Source organism: Dromiciops gliroides, chromosome 2, assembly GCF_019393635.1.
Source record: "Dromiciops gliroides isolate mDroGli1 chromosome 2, mDroGli1.pri, whole genome shotgun sequence".
In the NCBI taxonomy this organism is placed as follows: domain Eukaryota; kingdom Metazoa; phylum Chordata; class Mammalia; order Microbiotheria; family Microbiotheriidae; genus Dromiciops; species Dromiciops gliroides.
In genome coordinates this window covers 627944086-627964238 of record NC_057862.1, presented here as the reverse complement: position 1 = coordinate 627964238, position 20153 = coordinate 627944086, and the positions used below count along the sequence as shown (strand labels likewise).

General features: G+C 36.9%; 1 protein-coding gene across 1 annotated transcript in view; it reads left to right on the top strand.

The window, feature by feature from the left end:
• The window catches only part of CDH8 (cadherin 8), a 526134-nt gene that overhangs the window by 231580 nt on the left and 274401 nt on the right, over nucleotides 1-20153 (top strand). The window contains 1 exon segment of the mRNA XM_043985317.1: nucleotides 871-990. Within this exon segment, the coding sequence (XP_043841252.1) occupies nucleotides 871-990 (120 nt within the window).

Genomic DNA, 20153 nt, shown 5'->3' with positions numbered 1-20153 from the left:
GGCATCTTTCTTGAGCCCTCACCTACTAAGGGCTTCCTCCTGTGTAACTATTCTTTGAAAAAAAGTACAGATTTTGTATTTGCCTAGATGTGTACATGCTTTCTCTACAGATAGAATGAGAGCTACTTGTGGAGAGGGACTGTTCCATTTTCAAATTTATTTCCAGTTCCTATCACTATGCCTGTTACTGAGTAGGCCAGTAATAAATAGTTGCTGATTGATGAAAATGGAGTGGGAGATTAAGGATGGGTGAGGCAACCAAAGATTCAAATAAGTGCCAAAGGAATATGTTCCTACGACAAAGAAAGTTGAAGAAGTGGAAGGACAGACTCCTTTGGGTGAAACACAGAATTTCAAGGTTTTGAATCTTAGATTTCAATTCCAGTTTACTAAGGTTAAAAATGTGACCATCCTGCCAAATGCCTATATTTGGCTGGAGGAGGCCTGTGGCAAAGTTTTCCAGGTTCTTTCCAATATGCTTTTGTAAAATGCAAAGGCAACATGTCATGTTGCATTATTAACCATGTGCTTCATATTCTTTTGATAAGATTCTTTGCATATTCTTAAAGTCCACATGGATCGAATAGTTCCTTTCCAATGCAAGCTACAAAGGATCTTTTTAAATAATGCAGATGCTAAAGAGGATTTGCTTTTACACACTCCTCCAGTCTGGCAGGATTTATTCTCTCAAAGGTTAGCATTTTGTTAGTTATATATAGAGCATTATTCTGCTTTTTAAAAATACTCCCTTCTCGCCTTTTTTTCCCCCTCAATACACTTCTGTACATATTCAAAACCTTTCTTATGGATTGTAAAATTTACTTTTTTGTGATAGAATAAAGTGTTAATTAATATCTTCTTTTCAAATAGGGACATCTGTAACCAATGTAACAGCTACTGATGCTGATGATCCTGTTTATGGAAACAGTGCAAAGTTAGTGTATAGTATCTTGGAAGGACAACCATACTTTTCCATCGAACCAGAAACAGGTAAGTGGACCTAGCGGCAAATGACATAGAAATTGCATTTTACTTCAACTTACTAATCAGCTATATGACCTTGGGAAAGACACATTATTTCCCTGTGGCCTTCGCTTACTCATCTTTAAAATGTATGAAAGTTGTACCAGATAGATGATAGGTAAGGTACTTTGTACTCTTTATATACTCTGACTATGAATAGGGATATATTACTGAATCAGTTCTATTAGAATCTGGAAGCACATGGTTGCAAGTTCTGGAACTCATACTCCCTAGCTGTGCAGTCATGGAAAATTTACATAACTATGTTGAAATTGACTCAGTTTCCTCCTTTGTAAAAAAAATAGACATAACAATATTTACACTTTCTCTCTTACATAATTGATATAGGAAAACATTTTACAAACTAGGAAATGCTCTAATCATATAAGTTATAATGTTAAGAGTAATTATAGCTATTTTACAACAGCATGGAGAGTTCCAGGTAAACAGAGAAAATATTGTGGTCATAATAATCGTTGTCATACTGGATTTTTTCTATGGCTCCTGTGTAGATAGTGAGGAGTTTAAAAATAAATCAATCCAAGTACTAATTCTCAAGCAGGAGTTACAAAGATCAGATACCATTGTTTCACATCAAATTTTAAGTGAACAACTTAAATTTTAACGAGGTTATTTTTGAGACTTTTATTGAGTTGCAAATGAACTTAATTTTTTCTTTAAAACCAAAGGAAAAAAGGTTTAAAATAATTTTAGCCAAGTGTATATCAGTTTAGTAAAGTGTGTATGTTTGTTGCTTTTCTGAAGGAAAAATAATTAGCTGTTTTGTGCTTTCAAGTCCTGAATTAAGTCTTTCCCTGAATTTGTGCAGGTTCCTATTTGACAATTTCTAAACAAGCCAATCTCAGCAAAAAGAGGTTTAACAAAGAAACCAAACATTTAGGTACAGAAATTTGGATATTGTGAAGAATTTTTCCTATTCTTTCCTAAACAAAAATTACCATTCACAACAGTGGCAAGTATATCTTTGCCTTAAAAAATCAGTGGGTAGTATTATTTTGGAATTTAAAGTTATTATTTATACACATACATACATGCCATCTCTCTATAATCTACATGTATATGAATATCTGTGTATGCATATTCACTCATAAAATTAAAATATACACTTAGATGAAGTTCCTATTAGAAAATTAATTAAGACTATATTCATAATTATATTCTCAAGTAATGATACACATTTGGGTGAGTAAGTAATAAACTTAGGTTTTCTGAGTTTATTGCAATCATTACTGTCTGTCATTATATATAATGAGCTTGAATTTCACAATTAGGGATTAACTCATCTTTTGCAATCCTTATTCAATCATATTTAGGCAATATATACTTTTATGTGCATTTATTTATGTTTATTTGCAGTTTATATCTCAGGAAAAACATGTTATGGAAGGTCTAATGTGTCATAATCTCTTGTGTCCCTAAAACATTTTCCAGAGATTGATAGAACAATCTTGGCCCTTGTCTAAGGAGAGAGTGTAGTTAGATAGATATGCACAAGAAGTATAATCTTAGAGACAAAGTCTGAAACAGTGGAGAAAATACCTATGAGGGAACTAGGAGTAGCTAAGGTAACATTTCAGGTCATTACCTGTCCATCCTGGTACTATGTCAGGAAAGGGGCCTGCCAATTGTGAAATATAGCTGCCCTGCCTGGTGGTGCATGAGCAATGACATGCAGGAGCAAGAGAAATTTGTCAATACGGAGATGGTTGGGTACAGAAATGATCTTGAGCTCCCCTTTGGCCAGTCCATTATTCCAATAGAAAGTCAATGCACAGGTCAGCAAAAACCCAAAGAAAGGATTAAGCCAAATGGAGGTGTGGTTGAAGGCATAGGTCTTTAATGGGAAGATATGGACAATAGGAACAGAGGGCAAATAGCTGAGTTAAGCAACTTTTAGCACTTCTTTCAGTATTAGTTCTTCTAGCTGCCTTTTTGAGCTGTCAATTCTGGCTTTCTATACCCTTCCCCACCCTCAACCCCCTCCATTAACCCTCATCCACAAGGGCACTCCTTGAGCTGCATGAACAAACAGCGTTACTGCAGTTGCTCAAGGAGAAATGAGATGACAGGGAAGTCAAATCTACCTTCATTCTTTTCTAAGGACCTTGGATTCCATGAACCATGTTTGTCACTGATAAACCAATCAGACGAACTATCCAGACACAATGTGCCCACACAACCTGGTTGTCTTGCTGTTCTTCCCACAAGATGTTCCGTTGTCTATCGCTGTGCCTTTGCACAGGCTGTCTCCCATGCTTATGATATACTTTCTCACTTTCACTTCTTAGATTTGCTGGGGTCCTTCAAAGATCAACTCAAGTGCCATCTTCCACATTATGACAAGGCTGATGCCCTTTACTGCCAGTGTCTTGTTTTCCCCAAATTTTCTTGTACTTATTGTCTATATTTTCTCTAGATTTGTTTATGGACTTGTCTCCCCTAAAAGAATGTAAGCACTCTGAAGCAAAGGACTATTTCATTTTGTTTCTGTATCTCTAATGTTGACTACAGTGCCTGGAATATAATAGACACCTAGTAGATGTTCAATGATTTATTAATTGCCATTGCACAAAGACTGACAAAAGGTAAACAAAAAGGGCCAAGAAGGTTGGCCCATTGCCTACTTTTCTTGGTTTAATGAATCAGTGATCTGATATATAATGTGCTCTGAACATAGTAGGTAGAAGTAAAATAGTTGAATTAATGAATTGAAGTGATCCATTTTAATCCATCTAGGGATGGATTAATTTATTTCCATACCTTCTATCTGCTTTCTAATAACTGATGTAGTAGATAGAGACCTGGGCCTGGAGTCAGGAAGACCTGGGTTCTAATGTGGCCTCAGACCCTTTCTAGCTATGTGACACTGGGCAAGTAACTTAACCTCTGCCTGCTTCAATGCCCTCAACTATAAAATGGGGGAAATGATAGCATCTGACTTCCAAGCTTTCTGGGAGGATCAAATAAGATATTTTTAAAAATGCTTAGAATGCTGCCTAGCACATAGTAAATGCTTAATAAATGCACTTTTCTTCCTTCCAGCTAACTAAAACTAGATAGTTTGGGGTTAATAAAGCAATAATTTTTGACAATTCCATGGAAAAGGTAGAAATGAGAATTAGTATTCATACTGTACTTCTGTACACCTTCTGGTGCCAAACCAAACCAACAAGTATTTATTAAGGGCTTACTCATGTGGCAGACAAAATGGTAAGAGCTTAGGGTTCACATAAAGGCAAAAAAAGAATCCATGCTTTCAGTAAGCTTACAGTATACAAACAAGACATACACAAGGTAAATTTGGTGTCATCTCAGAGGGAAGACACTAAAATTAACAGAGCCTGGGATTGGCTTTCTGTAGAAGGCAGGACTTTAGCTGACATTCAAGGGAAGTCACAGAAAGCAGGAGGCAGAGATCAGGAAGTGGAGAGTTTCAAGCATGGAGGACATGCAGTGAATATACCTGGAGTCAGGAGATGTAGGTAAGAAGGCCAGTCTCACTGGATCACACAGTATGGGGGGAGGATTAGAGAAAATAGGCAGTTAAGTGAATTATTTAAATGGAAACATCCATAAGTCTTAGAGGTTGGGACTCAAATCTAACAGTTAATACTAACTTCAATATTATTTCCGTGATCCCAGGCTACCAATCTATGTATCGCAAAGTCTGTTTTTCATTTCTAGGATTTTCATTAACAGTTGTATTTGGGCACGGAAATGTTGTCTGTGTACTTAAGTGGCTGTTCTTGATTTTGACAAGGAGTTGCTTCCATATTTTGGTTCAATTTGATTAAATGGAATGTTGTTTATTGAGTACCTGTTGTGACAATGGCCTTGTGTGGGACAATGAAAGAAATACATAGTTTAGAAAATAGCAGTTCAACCCTCAAAGAACTTTCAATCTAGTAGGAGGAATACAATTGGTTTATACTAGTGCAGGTTCTCCTTTGCCTGGGCCTAGATTATTAAAATACCTTTCTTTTGGTTTGTCTCTCTTCCTTAAATTTCTCCCCATTATGATTCAGCTACCAAACTGATCTTCCTAAAGTGCAGGTCTGACAATGTCACCTTTCCTACCACCTTTACTCAATAAACTACAATGACTGTCGATTATCTCCAGGATTAAATGTAAAATGCTCCATTTGGCATTTAAAGCCCTTTATAACCTAACCCATTTTCTCATATTTTACTCCTTTTTTGTAAGCTACAATTCAGTAACACCTGTCTTCTTGCCATCCCTTGCATAAGATATTCCATCATTCGGCTCCATGCTTTTTTGTTGTCTATCCCCCATGCCTAGAATGATCTCCTTCCTCACGTCTGGCTTCTGCTTTCTCTGGCTTCCTTCAAGACTCAGCTCCAATCCCAATTTCCATTGATGACCTCTCTTGGCCCCTTCCCTTCCCCTTCCCCCACTCTGTGAAGCCTCAGTTTGTGACAGGCAAAGGGGAAATTATAATAACTACCCTATTTAAACCATGGTGCTATTGTAAGTACTATGGTTTCATAGCTGTAGATGTCAAAGGGACTTCAGAAACCAATCCAATAATATAAAGAAGGCACTTTGTAAACCTTAAAGCATTATATGATGTAATAGACAATATAATATAAAAGATAAAAAATGACCTGTAGGGGGCAGCTAGGTGGCGCAGTGGATAGAGCATCAGCCCTGGATTCAGGAGGACCTGAGTTCAAACCTGGCCTCAGACCCTTGACACTTACTAGCTATGTGACCCTGGGCAAGTCACTTAACCCCAATTGCCTCACCAAAAAAAAAAAATGACCTGTGGTTTTATTAGCATAGGGAACTCTCAGGTGAGAAAATCCCCTCTACCAATGCAGGTTGGTACCATGTCTACAATTTATAATTTTACTTGTCTAGAACACCAGGACATCATATGACATGTCCAGAGTCACACCGGTAATATGTATATGTCAGAGGTATGACTTATACACAGTGTATCCTAGTTTCAAGGGATAGTCTATCCATCATTCTATGCTGTATATAATAAGATATAATGGAATATAATTCAATATAAAATAGCAGTTTTATATATAAGCATATATACCTGTTTATATAAATATATAGGTGATAGATTTCTATGTATATATACACACATAGGTACATTTAGCTACAAACATATACACACATAGACATATATCTATAAAATTGACTTATACTTGAGGTAGTAAAGAAATATATGTGTGTATATAAATGGCAGAAAGTAAAACTCCTAATTAGCGTGTATTAGTGTAGTATGAGATCATTCTTGGCATGGGAGATGGACAATTATACATACACACATACATATATACTTACATCTACACATACACATACACATATAATTACATCTACATATACACATACATACATATATACACATACTAGTAATCTGATTAACATTTATCCTAGAAAGTAAAGCCTCTTATATATAACATACATGTATATGTGTGTATATATATATATACACACATACATATACACATAACACTAACATTATTAAAAGTTTACTTTCTGTCATAATGTACCATCATGTCCTAGAAGTGTTTGGGGTTCTTGACATTGATGTCGCTATAGACTGTGCTCTGGTAAAGCCATCCAAGTTAGAAATGCTTCAAGAACAGGCCCAGCCAATAATTTTCTGTTATTTGGGAAACAGAAATGCACATCACCAGAAGGCTAACCAGAAGGGGATGAATATTTTTGGACACAGCAACTCATGAAGATTATTCCCTAAGAAGACTTCCAGGGATAATAATTCTCTCATTCATGCCTTCATTTATTCAACAGTTGGTCAGTTAGTGAACCAGCGTTTATTAAGGGCTTACTATGTGCCAGCCACTGTGCTAAGCACTAGGGATCCAAAGAAAGGAAAACATATGGTATCCAACCTGAAGGAGCTCACAATCTACTGAACATGACAGCATGTAAATGACTGTGCAGAGAAGAACTATACAATAAAATGGGAGGTAATTTCAGAGACAAGGCCCTAGCATTAAGGGAGATTAGTAATGCCTATTTCGAAAAGATGGTATATCAACTGAGACTTAAAGGACTGCAGGGAAACCAAGGAGGAAAGATGAAGAGGGAAAACGTTCTAAGCATAGGGACAAAAATAGAAAATGCAGTCAGGCAATGGAGTGTCCTGCATGAGGAAGAACAAGGAGGAGAGTGTCACCGGATTACATTGTAGAGTATGTGGAGAGGAATAAAATACAAAAGAGACTGGAAAGGCAAGAATAGGCCAATTTATGAAGGGTTTAAAAAGCTAAACACAGGATTTTTCATTTGATCCTGGAGGTGACAAAGAGTCACCAAGGCTTATTGACTAGGGGGTGACAAGGTCATATCTATGTCTTAAGAGAATCACATTGACAGCTGAGTAGATAAAGAAGTAGAATATGGAGAGACTTGAGTCAGGGAGACCATTGAGAAAACTATTAGAATAGTCCAGGAGTGAGGTGATAAAAACCTGTATGGCTGTTTCAAAAGAGAAAAGGGGAAGTATGTAAGAGATATTGAGAAGGTAGAATCTACAAGACTTGGAAAGAGCTTAGATATAGGGGTGAGGGTAAGAGAGAGTAAGGAGTTAACTATAAGCCTGTGTATCTCAGAGGGCAATGGCACCCTTATTATGGTTGAATTCATATAGAGTACTGTAATAAGAGTTGGAGGGTAAGAAGGAGTGAAAATAGTACATATTTTTGATAAAGCACAGCCTCTATATTCTGGGAGCTTACAATCTTATAAGGGGAAGAAATAACAACTTAGATACCAATAACCTAGAATATTACTTTACCATCATCCACTTTAATGTGCATAATGCCTGGCATATAATAGCCACTTATCATTCTTGTTGACTAATGAAAGCAGAATCTCACTGATGGATTCATGGATCCTTAATATATTGAATAATTTCTTACCTCACTAGGTTCAAAAGAGATAGATATGAAGATGATAGCTAGAAAGATATATAGCTAGAGCATTCATTTGCCACTTACTATGTCTAGACTCTGCATTAAGCATTGCAGATATAAGTAAAAACAATGAAGACAGTTCCCATACTACCTGTGGCATGGCTGGAGATATCATAGAAATAAGGTAGAGGCCCAGATCTGAACAAAATAAGGCCAAATCTGTCCTATTAAAGCCTAGAATGGCTCCATGAGGTTGTCTCATTCTCACAGAGAGGGAATAGAGATAATGGTCAAAGTGAAATCAGTTGCAGATGGCAGAACTGGAGGTATATGGACAGTTTTGTGGTGGCCTGACATTGAGCCAGATAAAGTAACCATAGGAAATTAGAGAGATATCAGGTTGTGGTGGTGGTGTTAATTCCCAGTCATAGTTCCCATGACTAGAAACAGTAAGGGAAAACATCTATGTCATTCTCAGAAGTATTCAGACAGCATCTCACTAACCTCAGCAGCAAAATATTCCTGTACATGCTCAAAAGAGAGCCTTGTGACATTGTGATAACCTCTTCTGCCTATTTACATTCCAGATTGCCCATATACCTGGAACATTCAGAGGCTTACTGTTAGCAAGTGCTTATTAGTAAATCCCTTTATTCAGGAGGGCATTGAGATAACAAGAAGAATAACCAATGAGTGAAAATATACAGTGGAAGGCCTTGAAAAGTATCAGTTGTACATACACTGCCTTTTGTGAGTAGTGCTATTAGAATATTTAATAATGCTGAAAATAGCTTGTTTGTATTTGAAAAAATGCATCTCCCCCTTCCCTCTAATACCATATGTTTTCTTTTAATATCTTAGGATCAAATGAGGGAAAAGAATGACATGCATTGAAAAGCACTAATTTAGGACAGCAGTGAGTGAGAGAGTCACTCCAGCTCCTCCTGAACGATTTAAGGAACTTAGTCAAAATGAAATATAGAGCATCAGAATAATAAATGTCACATTATGCAAAAAAAAATCTGTGAGAAGTGAGAAGTGACAGAACATCCCAAACTTTGCTACTGTCAAGATAGGAAGGACCTGATAAATGACCCATTGGAAAAGGAACTAACCAAATTTATTGACCTTTTTAAAACCCAGGCCCTTTCCTCATTGGCTGTAGATAATGTTTGTTTCAATGGAAACAGAAAGATGTGCTAAAATAAATAGATAATGAGTGGGGTCCCCTTTGTGACATGATAAAAGAATATTCTTCTGCATGTGGTCTTGGGAATGTCTAACCAGGATTGAGATATTGTTATATCTTTTTTTTTTTTTTTGTGAGGCAATTGGGGTTAAGTGACTTGCCAAGAGTCACACAGCTAGTAAATGTCAAATGTCTGAGGCTGGATTTGAACTCAGGTACTCTTGACTCCAGGGCCAGTGTTCTATCCACTGTGCCACCTCACTGCCGCTCTTTTTTTAATAAAAGTATTTTATTATTTTCCAGTTTCATGTAAGGATAGATTTCAACATTTGTTGTCATAGGATTTTTAGTTCCAAATTTTTCTCCCACCCTCCCTTCCCTCCCTCCTCCCCAAGACAGAAAGCAATTTGATATAGGTTATATATGTACAATCACATTAAACATATTTCTGCATTAGTCATATTGTGGAATAAGAATCAGAGCACAAGGGAAAAACCTCAAAAAAGAAGGGAAAAAAGCAGCCCAGAAGTAGAAACAGTATGGTTCAATCTGCATTCAGAATCCACAGTTCTTTTTTCTAGATGTGGAGAACATTTTCTATCATGAGTTCTTTGAGATTTTTTTCAACTGTTGCACTGCTGAGAAGAGCCAATTCTATCCCCATTGTTCAACACACACTGTTGCTGTTACTGTGCACAATGTTCTCCTGGTTCTATTCCTCCTAGTCAACATCAGTTCATGAAAGCCCTTCCAGGTTTCTCTGAACTCCTCCTGCTCATTTCTTCTTCTTCTTCTTCTTCTTCTTCTTCTTCTTCTTCTTCTTCTTCTTCTTCTTCTTCTTCTTCTTCTTCTTCTCCTTCTCCTTCTCCTTCTCCTTCTCCTTCTCCTTCTCCTCCTCCTTCTCCTCCTCCTCCTCCTCCTCCTCCTCCTCCTCCTCCTCCTCCTCCTCCTCCTCCTTCTCCTTCTTCTTCTTTAGTGAGGCAATTGGGGTTAAGTGACTTACCCAGGGTCACACAGCTAGTAAGTGTCAAGTGTCTGAGGCCGGATTTGAACTCAGGTCTTCCTGAATCCAGGGCTGGTACTCTATCCACTGCACCACCTAGCTGCCCTTATGCTCATCATTTCTTACAGCACAATAGTATTCCATTACATTCATATACCACAACTTGTTTATCCATTCCTCAATTGATGGACATTGCCTCAATTTCCAATTCTTTGCCACTACAAAGAGAGCTGCTATAAATATTTTTGTACATGTGGATCCTTTTCCATCTTCTATGATCTCTTTGGAATACAGACCTAGCAGTGGTACCACTGGGTCAAAGGGTATGAACAGTCTCAGAGCCCTTTGGGAATAGTTCCAATTTGCTCTCCAGAATGGTTGGATCAGTACAAAGCTCCAACAATGCATTATTGTTCCAAATTTTCCACAGCTTCTCCAACATTTATTATTTTCCTTTTTTGTCATATTAGCCAATCTGAGGTGTGTGGTAGTACTTCAGAGTTGTTTTAATTTACATTTCTCTAATCAATAGTGATTTAGAGCATTTTTTTCATACAGCAATAGATAACTTTGATTTCTTTATCAGAAAACTGCCTGTTCATATCCTTTGACCATTTCTCAGTTGGGGAATGTATTGTTATATCTTTTGATTTAAAACTATAATTAGGAAAAGGATTCTCAGAAATAATGTTGTTCTGTACTTCTCTAATGCAGAGAGGCAGCATTAGGGTGAAGGAAAGGGGAGACCAGTGAACTTAGAATCAGAAAGATTTGGGTTTTTTTGTTTGTTTGTTTTTTGTGGGGCAATGAGGGTTAAATGACTTGCCCACAGTCACATAGTAAGTGTCAATTGTCTGAGACCAGATTTGAACTCAGGTTCTCCTGAAACCAGGGATGTTATTTTATCTCCTGAGTGACCTAGCTGCCCCTAGAATCAGAAGTTTTAAACCTAATTCTGCTGCTTACTTACTATGAGAAGTTGTGCAACCTTAACATATTTCTTCTTTTAAAATTTGTTTTGACTTTGAAAAGAATTTTATTTATTTTATGTAAAAACAAATTTTAACATCAATTTTTAAAAAATTTGTGTTCCAACTTCTCTTCCTCCCTCCATTCCCACCCCCCACCCACAAGAAATCAAGCAATTGAAAATATGTTATACATGAGTAATCATGGAAAAATTCCCATATTAGCTAGTTGTGAGAGAAGATAGTCAAAAATTAAAAAACAAAAAACAAAAAACAAAACTTCAGATTAAGGAATTGTCGAAGAGGAAAAGAAAAAACAATTAAATGTGTTTCCATCTGTTTTCAGATACTATCAGTTCTTTCTCTGCAGATGGGCTGCAATATTCATAAATCCTTCAGGGTTATATTGGATCATTGCCTTGCTGAAAATAACCACATACTTCCCAGCAGATCATCCCCCACTATTGTTATTTTGTATATAGTACATTTCACTCTGCTTCAGTTCATGTAGGTCTTTCCAGGTTTTTCTGATATCTTGTTCATCATAACCTGTGTATAGTACCTTAAGCTTGACAGAGAATTTTCTTCATAAAAGCCCAGCAAAGTAGGTACCATATGTTTTGACATTATAATCAATAATCATAACTATTTCCCTCCATTCCACTTCCTTCTCATGACATTTACTCTATCTTCTTTTTACCTATTCTTACTCAAAAGTATTTTACTTCTGATTATCCTCTCCCTCATTCTGCTCTCCCTTTTTTCACCCTTCCTTCCTTATCCTCCTCCCCTCCTACTTTCCTGCAGGGTTAAATAGATTACTCATGGAGAGAATGCTATTCTCTCCAGAGCCCACTCTGATGAGATCAAAGTCCCTGAGCTAATTCTGTGTTCTAAATTTTCCTTCCTCCCTCCCTCCTCAATCCTCCCTATGAGATCCAGCAATTCAATGTCATACTTGTACAATATTGCAGAACATCTTCATCTTCCTTGAAAGTGTTTTGCTTTTTACGGCTCTCTTCCCCAATCTGTCCTTCCCTCCTTCCCTTCTCCCCACCCCCCATCTCCCTTCCCTCCCTCAGGGCAAAAATATATTACTATACCTACTTGAGTATGTATGTTAGTCCTTCTTTGAGACAATTCCGATGATATTAAGGTTCACTCACTCCCCAACTCCTTCCGCCTCTTCTCCTCCCCTCCATTAGCATTTTTCTTGTTTCCTTCATGTGAACTACCTCTCCCCAGACCATCTCCTCTTCTTCCTCCCCAAGTCTATTCCTCCTACACCTCAACCCTATTTTAATGATGTCATCATGGGTTTGTTAGGTGGCACAGTGGACAAAGCACCAGCCCTGAACCCAGGAAGCCCCAAGCCGATATCCGGCCCCAGACATAAGACACCCCACCTTGTCTGCCCCACAAAGAACAAAACATAAATGCTTTACAGAAATCATCCCTTGATATTCAGTTCAGACCTGTGTCTTCTGTGAATTCCTTACTGAGATAGTTCTTCTGAGTTCCAAGTATTATCTTCCCATGTAGGAATGTAAACAGTTTGATCTTTTAATATCCCTCATGAACTCTTTTTCCTGATTACCTTTTTATGCTTCTCCAGGGTCTTGTATTTGAAAATCAAATTTTCTATCCAGTTCAGATCTTTTCATCACAAATGACTGAAAGACCTCTTTCTCATTGAAATCCCATTTTTTTCCTCTGAAAGATTATATTCAGTTTTGCTGGATATGTGATTTTTGGCTCTAGTTCCAGTTTGCCCTCTGGAATATCATATTCCATGCCCTTTAGTCCTTTAATATAGAAGCTGCTAGATCTTGCTTTACCCTTATTGGAGCTCCACAGTATTTGAATTCCTTTTTTCTAGCTGCTTGCAGTATTTTCTCCTTCACCTGGGAGTTCTGGAATTTGGCTATAATATTCCTGGAGGTTTTCCTTTGGGGATCACTTTCAGGTGGTGATCGGTGGATTCTTTCAATTTCTATTTTAGCTTCTGCTTCTAGAATATCAGGGCGATTTTCCCTCACAATATCTTGGAGGATGGTGTCTAAGTTTTTGCTTTGGTCATGGTTTTCAGGTACTCCAATGATTTTCAAATTATTTCTCCTACATTTATTTTACAGGTCTGCTGTTTTTCCAAGGAGATATTTCACATTGCCTTCTATTTTTTCATATAATTGGATTTGCTTTGCAGTGTCTTGGTTTCTCATAAGGTCACTAGCTTCCATTTGTTTAATCCTAATTCTTAAGCAGTTATTTTCATCAGACAGTTTTTTAATCTCCTTTTCCATTTGGCTTTTCAAACTGTTGACTTTTTTCTCATGACTTTCCTGCATCACTCTCATTTCTCTTTCCATTCTTTCCTCCCTTTCTCTACATCTCTTTCTATTTCCCCCTACTTTCTCTTCAAAGTCCCTTTTGAGAGCTTCCATGGCCTGAGACCAGGTCATATTTTTCTTAGAAGCTTTGGATGTTGGAGCTTTGAACCTGTTATTATCTTCTTCTGAAGTTGTATTGTGGTCTACCTTACCCCCAAAGAAATTTTTGATGGTCTTAATCTCAACTGGCCTGTTCTCTAGTCTGGAGATAACCTCAAGCCTACTTACTAAACAACCAACCAGCAAAGCTTTATGTGGTGTGGTTTTTAGCTTCCATGAGCCTGCCCGCTCCCCTCCCCGATCTGGGCCTCCTGCTGCTGAGTATTTCTTCCTGCTTCCCCACTTCAGTGGGATAGTTGAATCCTTCCCCTCAGTCCACTGGTACCCCTCCACTTACCCCACCCCCCCACCCCCCGCCAGCCATTCAACCCGACCGCCCTCAGTTCCAGAAGATGCTGGTGCTGCAGCAGATTCAGAGGCACTGGGGAAAATTCCTCGGGTGGGTGTCTGGTATGTCAGCCCAATTGTGGGGTTAGGCTTTATTCATGGCCCAGCATGGCCGCCTGAAATCTACCTATAGCTTGAGAAAACTCTCAGCCCGTATTTTTGTTTGTTTTTCTCCTCCAAGGGTTCTTTTATTGCTATTTTTGAGGTGATTGTATTAGGAGCTCTGTGCATTTAATGTCTTTCCTCTGCCATCTTAGCTCCACTTCTGAGGAAGAGACTTAGGGCAGGTATAATAGCTGTCTTTAAGTAGTTGGGAGTGCAAACATGGAATGATATATTAGATGACCCTATATGGAAAAATTAGAACTGGTGGGTAGAAAAGGTAATGAGGAATATTTTGGTTCCTTATAAGGAAATACTTTTTAACAATTAGAGCTATTCAAACAAGGGAATGGGCTGCATCAGAGTGCTGTGAATTTCCCATCACAGCATGTTAGAGCTGGAAAGAATGCATTAAAGTTAGTCTAATCCAGTTGCCTCATTTTATATTTTAAGGGGTGACGCATTGGATAGAGTGCCAGGCCTAGAGTCAAAAAGATTTATCTTCTTGAGTTCAAATTTGGCCTCAGACACTTATCAGCTGTGTGACCCTTAATCCTGTTTGCCTCAGTTTCCTAATATGTAAAATGCCATAGAAAAGTAAATGGTATCTTTATCAAGTATCTTTGCCAAGAATATCCTAAATGGAGACACAAAGAGTTGGACATGACTAAAACAACTAAACAAGCAATCTAAACAGGGAAGATCAATCAACAAAGGTCTCATAGCTAGGAATTGGCAGAGCCTGGACTTTAACACAGGTTTGATAAAATATTTTACATTTTGCCATTAAAAAAGACAGGCAATAAACTTTCTTTTCCTTGGGGACTTATTGATTACAGTGCCAGTTTCCCTAGTCATCCTAGGGATTATATTTGGAAGTAGATGAAAAGAGGTAGAAGAGTTAGTCTGTAGGGTGTATTTTTTGTTTGTCATGTTTTGATTATTTTTTTCTTACAGATTCAAAAGAGTGGTAGACTTAAACGTTAATATCTATTTATTTTAATACCATTTCTGTCAACAACCATATAACTACAGGCATAAAACAATTCCCCAAAATGTCTGTGAAGTTCCCTTCAAGCAGAAGTTAAAAAAAACATCCCAGGGATAGTGTAACATGGATTTAGTTGGGCTATGGGTTGTAGTAGATCAAGATTTCTTAACCTGGTGTCTATGAATGTGTGTGTATGTATGCATACATACATATACACATGAATATATGTATATATGTATGGGGGATAGAGAGAGAGGAGAAGGAAGAGGGAGAGGAAGAATATGTGTGTGTGTGCATAAGAGACAGAGAGAGAGATTCATTGTAATCTACTTTGATAAAATAATACCAAGAAACTGGACAGCATCCTGGTAGAGATTAGAAGGCTTGGAGCAATATCTCATATCATATACCAAGATAAACTTCAAATGGATACATGACCCAAGATGTAGAATTAAAAGGTTACATTGTAAACACATTAGAAGATCGAGGAAGAAATTACCTTTCATATAGATAAATAGAAGAAGAAGAGTTCATGATTCTAAAAGGGATAGAGGAGATTACAGAAAATAAATGGAAATTTTTTTGTTATTCAAAGTAGACATTTTTATTAAACAAAATTTAAAAGTTTTTGTTTAAAGAAAATTAATGTGATAAAAAATAAAGAAAAGAGGCAACTGGGAAATTAATGCAACACGTATCTATGATATAGGTCTTATTTCTAAGACACAGGAAAATTATTCATATATATCTACTATATATATGTATATATGCACACACTTATATACATACATACACACCTACATACATACATGCATGCATGTGTGCACAAACATAGCTAGCTAGCTTACCAGCTGTGGGAAAACAAGTAGACTACTCCACTATTGATATCATTGTGAAATACTTGAGTTATTCTGGAAAGATCTGGAATCATGCTCTAAAAGTTACCAAACTGTGCATCCCTTTTGATCCAGCTATACCAATGCTAGACCTGTACACCAAGAAATCAAAAGCAACACTAATATGACCTTCATTTGATCCCAACTCCAAAATTTACTCATCATATTACCAAGAAAAATCATTCAGGCTCTTTAAGCCCCAGTTTCCTTCTTGGCAAATGGCAACAATATTATTTGAAAATGGGATCATGGGAATAGCGTGGTTCTTGGAGTAAGGAGAGCTGGGTTTATATCTTCAAATCCTATCACTTAACAACTTATGGCATAGGGAGGGCAACATATTTTGCCTCTATTGGAGCTTTCCTTTATTTTCAGAAAAAAAATAGGGGATAATATATTCTCTCTACCAACAAGGTTGCTGTGTGAAAGTTATTTGTAAACCTTAAGGTGTTATAGAATCATAACTTATTGTTGTCTATATCACAGGGTTGTTTCAGGGGAAAGCTCCTTGGTAAATGGCAAAATGCTAAGGAAATGTGAGTGGCTATTATTCCAATGCACCCAAATCCCATAATCTTTAGTGGTCCAAATTAAAAATTGCATCAAAATTCAAGGGAGTTGATTGTGCCATTTAACTCCCACAGGCAAATGCTTTTCAATCCATCTGCCATCCCAAATGTCAAGTCCTAAACGTGTCCCCATGCAATACTATCCCCTGAGCTCACATATAAAGTGGAAGAAAAATGTACCCTATTTTAGACAATCAGCTAGACTGAAACTGGGGGTAATCAGTAACCCCTATATTATAATTGTTTTGATATAATAAAATTTATACATGATCAATTTCAAAGCTCAAGGCATTATGGGTTTAAAACAAGGCATTTTCCTAAAAACTGTTCATATCCCTAAAGCATTGGACTGTTTTAAAAATTGCTTTCTTCACAATGACCTTGTGAGGCAAAAAACTGGCAGGATTGCCATCCTTACTTAACAGAAAAAGAAATCAAGGGGGAAGCTAGGTGGCACAGTGAATAAAGCACTGGCCTTGGATTTAGGAGGACCTGAGTTCAAATCCAGCCTCAGACACCTGACACTTACTAGCTGTGTGACCTTGGACAAAGTCACTTAACCCTCATTGCCCCGCAAAAAAAAAAGAAAAGAAAAGAAAAGAAAATCAAGATTTGGTACAGTCAACTGATGTGTTTAGTTATGCAATCACAATGTAACTAAGTCAAGGCTGGAACCCAGGTCTTCTAACTCCAGTTATCTTTTAATTATTCTAACTCCAGTTATCTTTTAATTATTCAACACTGCCTTCCTCAAAATATGGTTGTATCTCTTATCAGGAAAAGTCACTCTAAAGTCCATCTCCCTGCCATCTGAAAATTTGGGAGGAATAGATATGATGATAGCTACTATATCATGTAAAAACCTTTTTATTTTTTCTCATGTGATTTCCAAGAATGCTAATAACAAGATCCCTTTACTACATGGCAGTGAAGATTAGGGAACAAAAAGAAGCTAAGAATAATGATATATGGAGTCTGTAAAGATAAACTAAATAAAGTCACTGCTAGTTCTTTAAGATTGACTGGAAGATTCATAGGGAGAGTGACATTGATAGATATGGAAGAATTTAAATGGTAAGTTCATATGATATAGATGTATGGGGCCAATTGTGGAAATTATATCAGCAATATTTGGCAAGGAAAAAATTAAAAAGCTTAGATTTAACTTCATGAAGAGAACTAAGGTTCTGAGGGAATTAGTCTTTCCTGCTCTGAAAACCTATGGGGTTTTCTATTGTAACAGGAAACTGTATTTCTAGAAATATTTCAGATTATATAGATGTGGTTTTGTTTTTTCTTATGTGCAAATATTCATGTAGCTGCATAATATGTAAACTAATGCAGTTGAAAATGGACTTGAAATATATAAAAGTTCTAAAAGAGTTTCATAAATGGATAGATTTGTGACAGATCCCCAGATTAATGAACTTTCATTAAAGCATAGGTCTAGCCATGGTACTTCCCTCTTCAAGAATGACAGTGGTTCCTTATTTCTTCTTTAAGAAGAAACAGACAAATGAATGAACAAATGAATATCTATTTATCTATCTATTCAATCTGTGGAATAAAACAATCAATTATTAAAAAAGAAAAATGATCACTTCTTAAATGATATACTACCTTCCCTTTTTAGTATTTAAAGTCATTACCATTTAGGTCCAATCTGTCTTTGCAAAATTATTTCATCTTTCTTCTTATCTTATAATTTTTGTTTTTTACCTATGTGGCCTACCTTCTGTTTTTCATAAAACAAAACAAAAGAAAAGAAAGAAGTAGCAATAAAACAACAATAAAATTTTCATCTCCTGCTTCCATTCATTTGCACACAGTGCTTATGATACTTGGAATGCACTTTAATTTCACTTCTGCCTCTTAAAATCTCCAGGTTTGTTCCACACATTTCAGATAGCCACCTCCTACACTAAAGTTTGCTGATACCCTTGTTGGTGCTCTGCCACAAATTTACTTTATATATATTTTGAATTACTAATATGTGTGCATGCTAAGTTCTCTGATAGAATGTAAAACTCTTAAAGTATGGAAACATTTATTTTCATCCCATATCTCTAGCACCCAGGAAAATGTCTATCACATAGTAGTCATTTTTTTAATGCCAGTTGAATGGAGATGATTCATAGGCTCTACTCAGCTAAAACACTTTCATTAGGAGCCAATGAAATACAGTATTGTCCAATAACAAATTTAGATTAATGCAGAAAGACTTCCTACCACAAGATTGCCAAGGCCATGTTGAATCATGCAGACACTCAACTAAGGTCAAAGAGGTTGGAATCTGCATTGGTGGATGGAGGGCCCAGAGAAAAGAAATTAGAGGAGCTTGAAACTCAGTAAAATAATCTCATTTTGTAAAATGTGGAGGTTATGTCAACTGGTGGAAAATAATCTAAAATGATCTAAATAATCACGTCCACCAGTCACCTGTGCCTAAATTACTCTTTTGTTTCAGATGGATGTTTCCCCAACCACCTTTGTGATTATCCAAAATTTACTCCATTCTGTGCTTCACCTTTCATATGTAGACATATTCTAACTAGATTCAATTCAGTTAGATAATCAATTAGAAATTATAGGGATCAGTTAAGAAAACAAAACCAAAAACAAACCACAAAAACAACAACAACACCACTTGAATTATCTTTGTGTTGACATGTTCATTCCCAGTTAATTTCTTCAAGAATGGAAATTGATGTTTAAATTCTTCTTTTGCATTTATTTAATGTGAAAAGGAGGGGAAAGGTCCCTTGGAAGATCCATTATTTCAACAAATATTTATTAAAAACTTATTATGTATAACATACTGTCCTATAATGACCCTTGGGCCATACTTGGAGTTGGATTCAGGATCAGGAATAGGCAGGACTGTGCTCAAGAGATTTACTAAGGATAAGCAGCTATGGTGTTGAAAGAACAGCTTTGTATATCTGGGGCCAATTTCAGTAGGAGTGGTTCTGGTGGTAAGGGTCATATGCAAATGAAGAGTTGTAAAAGGCTAAAGGGTCAGTTGTCAGCAAGAAATTAGCAATCAGAGGGAACAAATGAAGAATGGACAGTGAGGTCCGACAATCCAATTTGCCTTCTTAGAAATTCAATTCAACAAACATTTATTCAAGCATCTGAGTTTACATGGCCATAGAGAACAATCCCATTATGTCTAATGTCAAACAAAAGTGTCCTTTCTATGATGAATCCTTTTTCTAATAGATGAAATGTCAAATGTCCAATACCAATTCCATCATACCTTCGAATGGAATAGATCAGAACTTGAAAGATTTTAGTGATGGATATAATTAGTAATCAATAGAATGTAGAGTCCTAAATGAATTGAGATATCATTTTGTCTCTATCCATTCTTCCTATAAAGGAAGAAACTGAATAAAAGAGGTTAAGATATATCTATATCCATTTTTGTTTGTGGTTATTTTAGTTGTGTCCAACTCTTTGTGACCCCTTTTGGGGTTTTCTTGGCAAAGATATTGGGAGTGGGGGCAGCTAGATGGCGCAGTGGATAGAGCAACCGGCCCTGGATTCAGGAGTACCTGAGTTCAAATCTGGCCTCAGACGCAATACTTACTAGCTGTGTAACCCTGGGCAAGTCACTTAACCCCAACTGCCTCA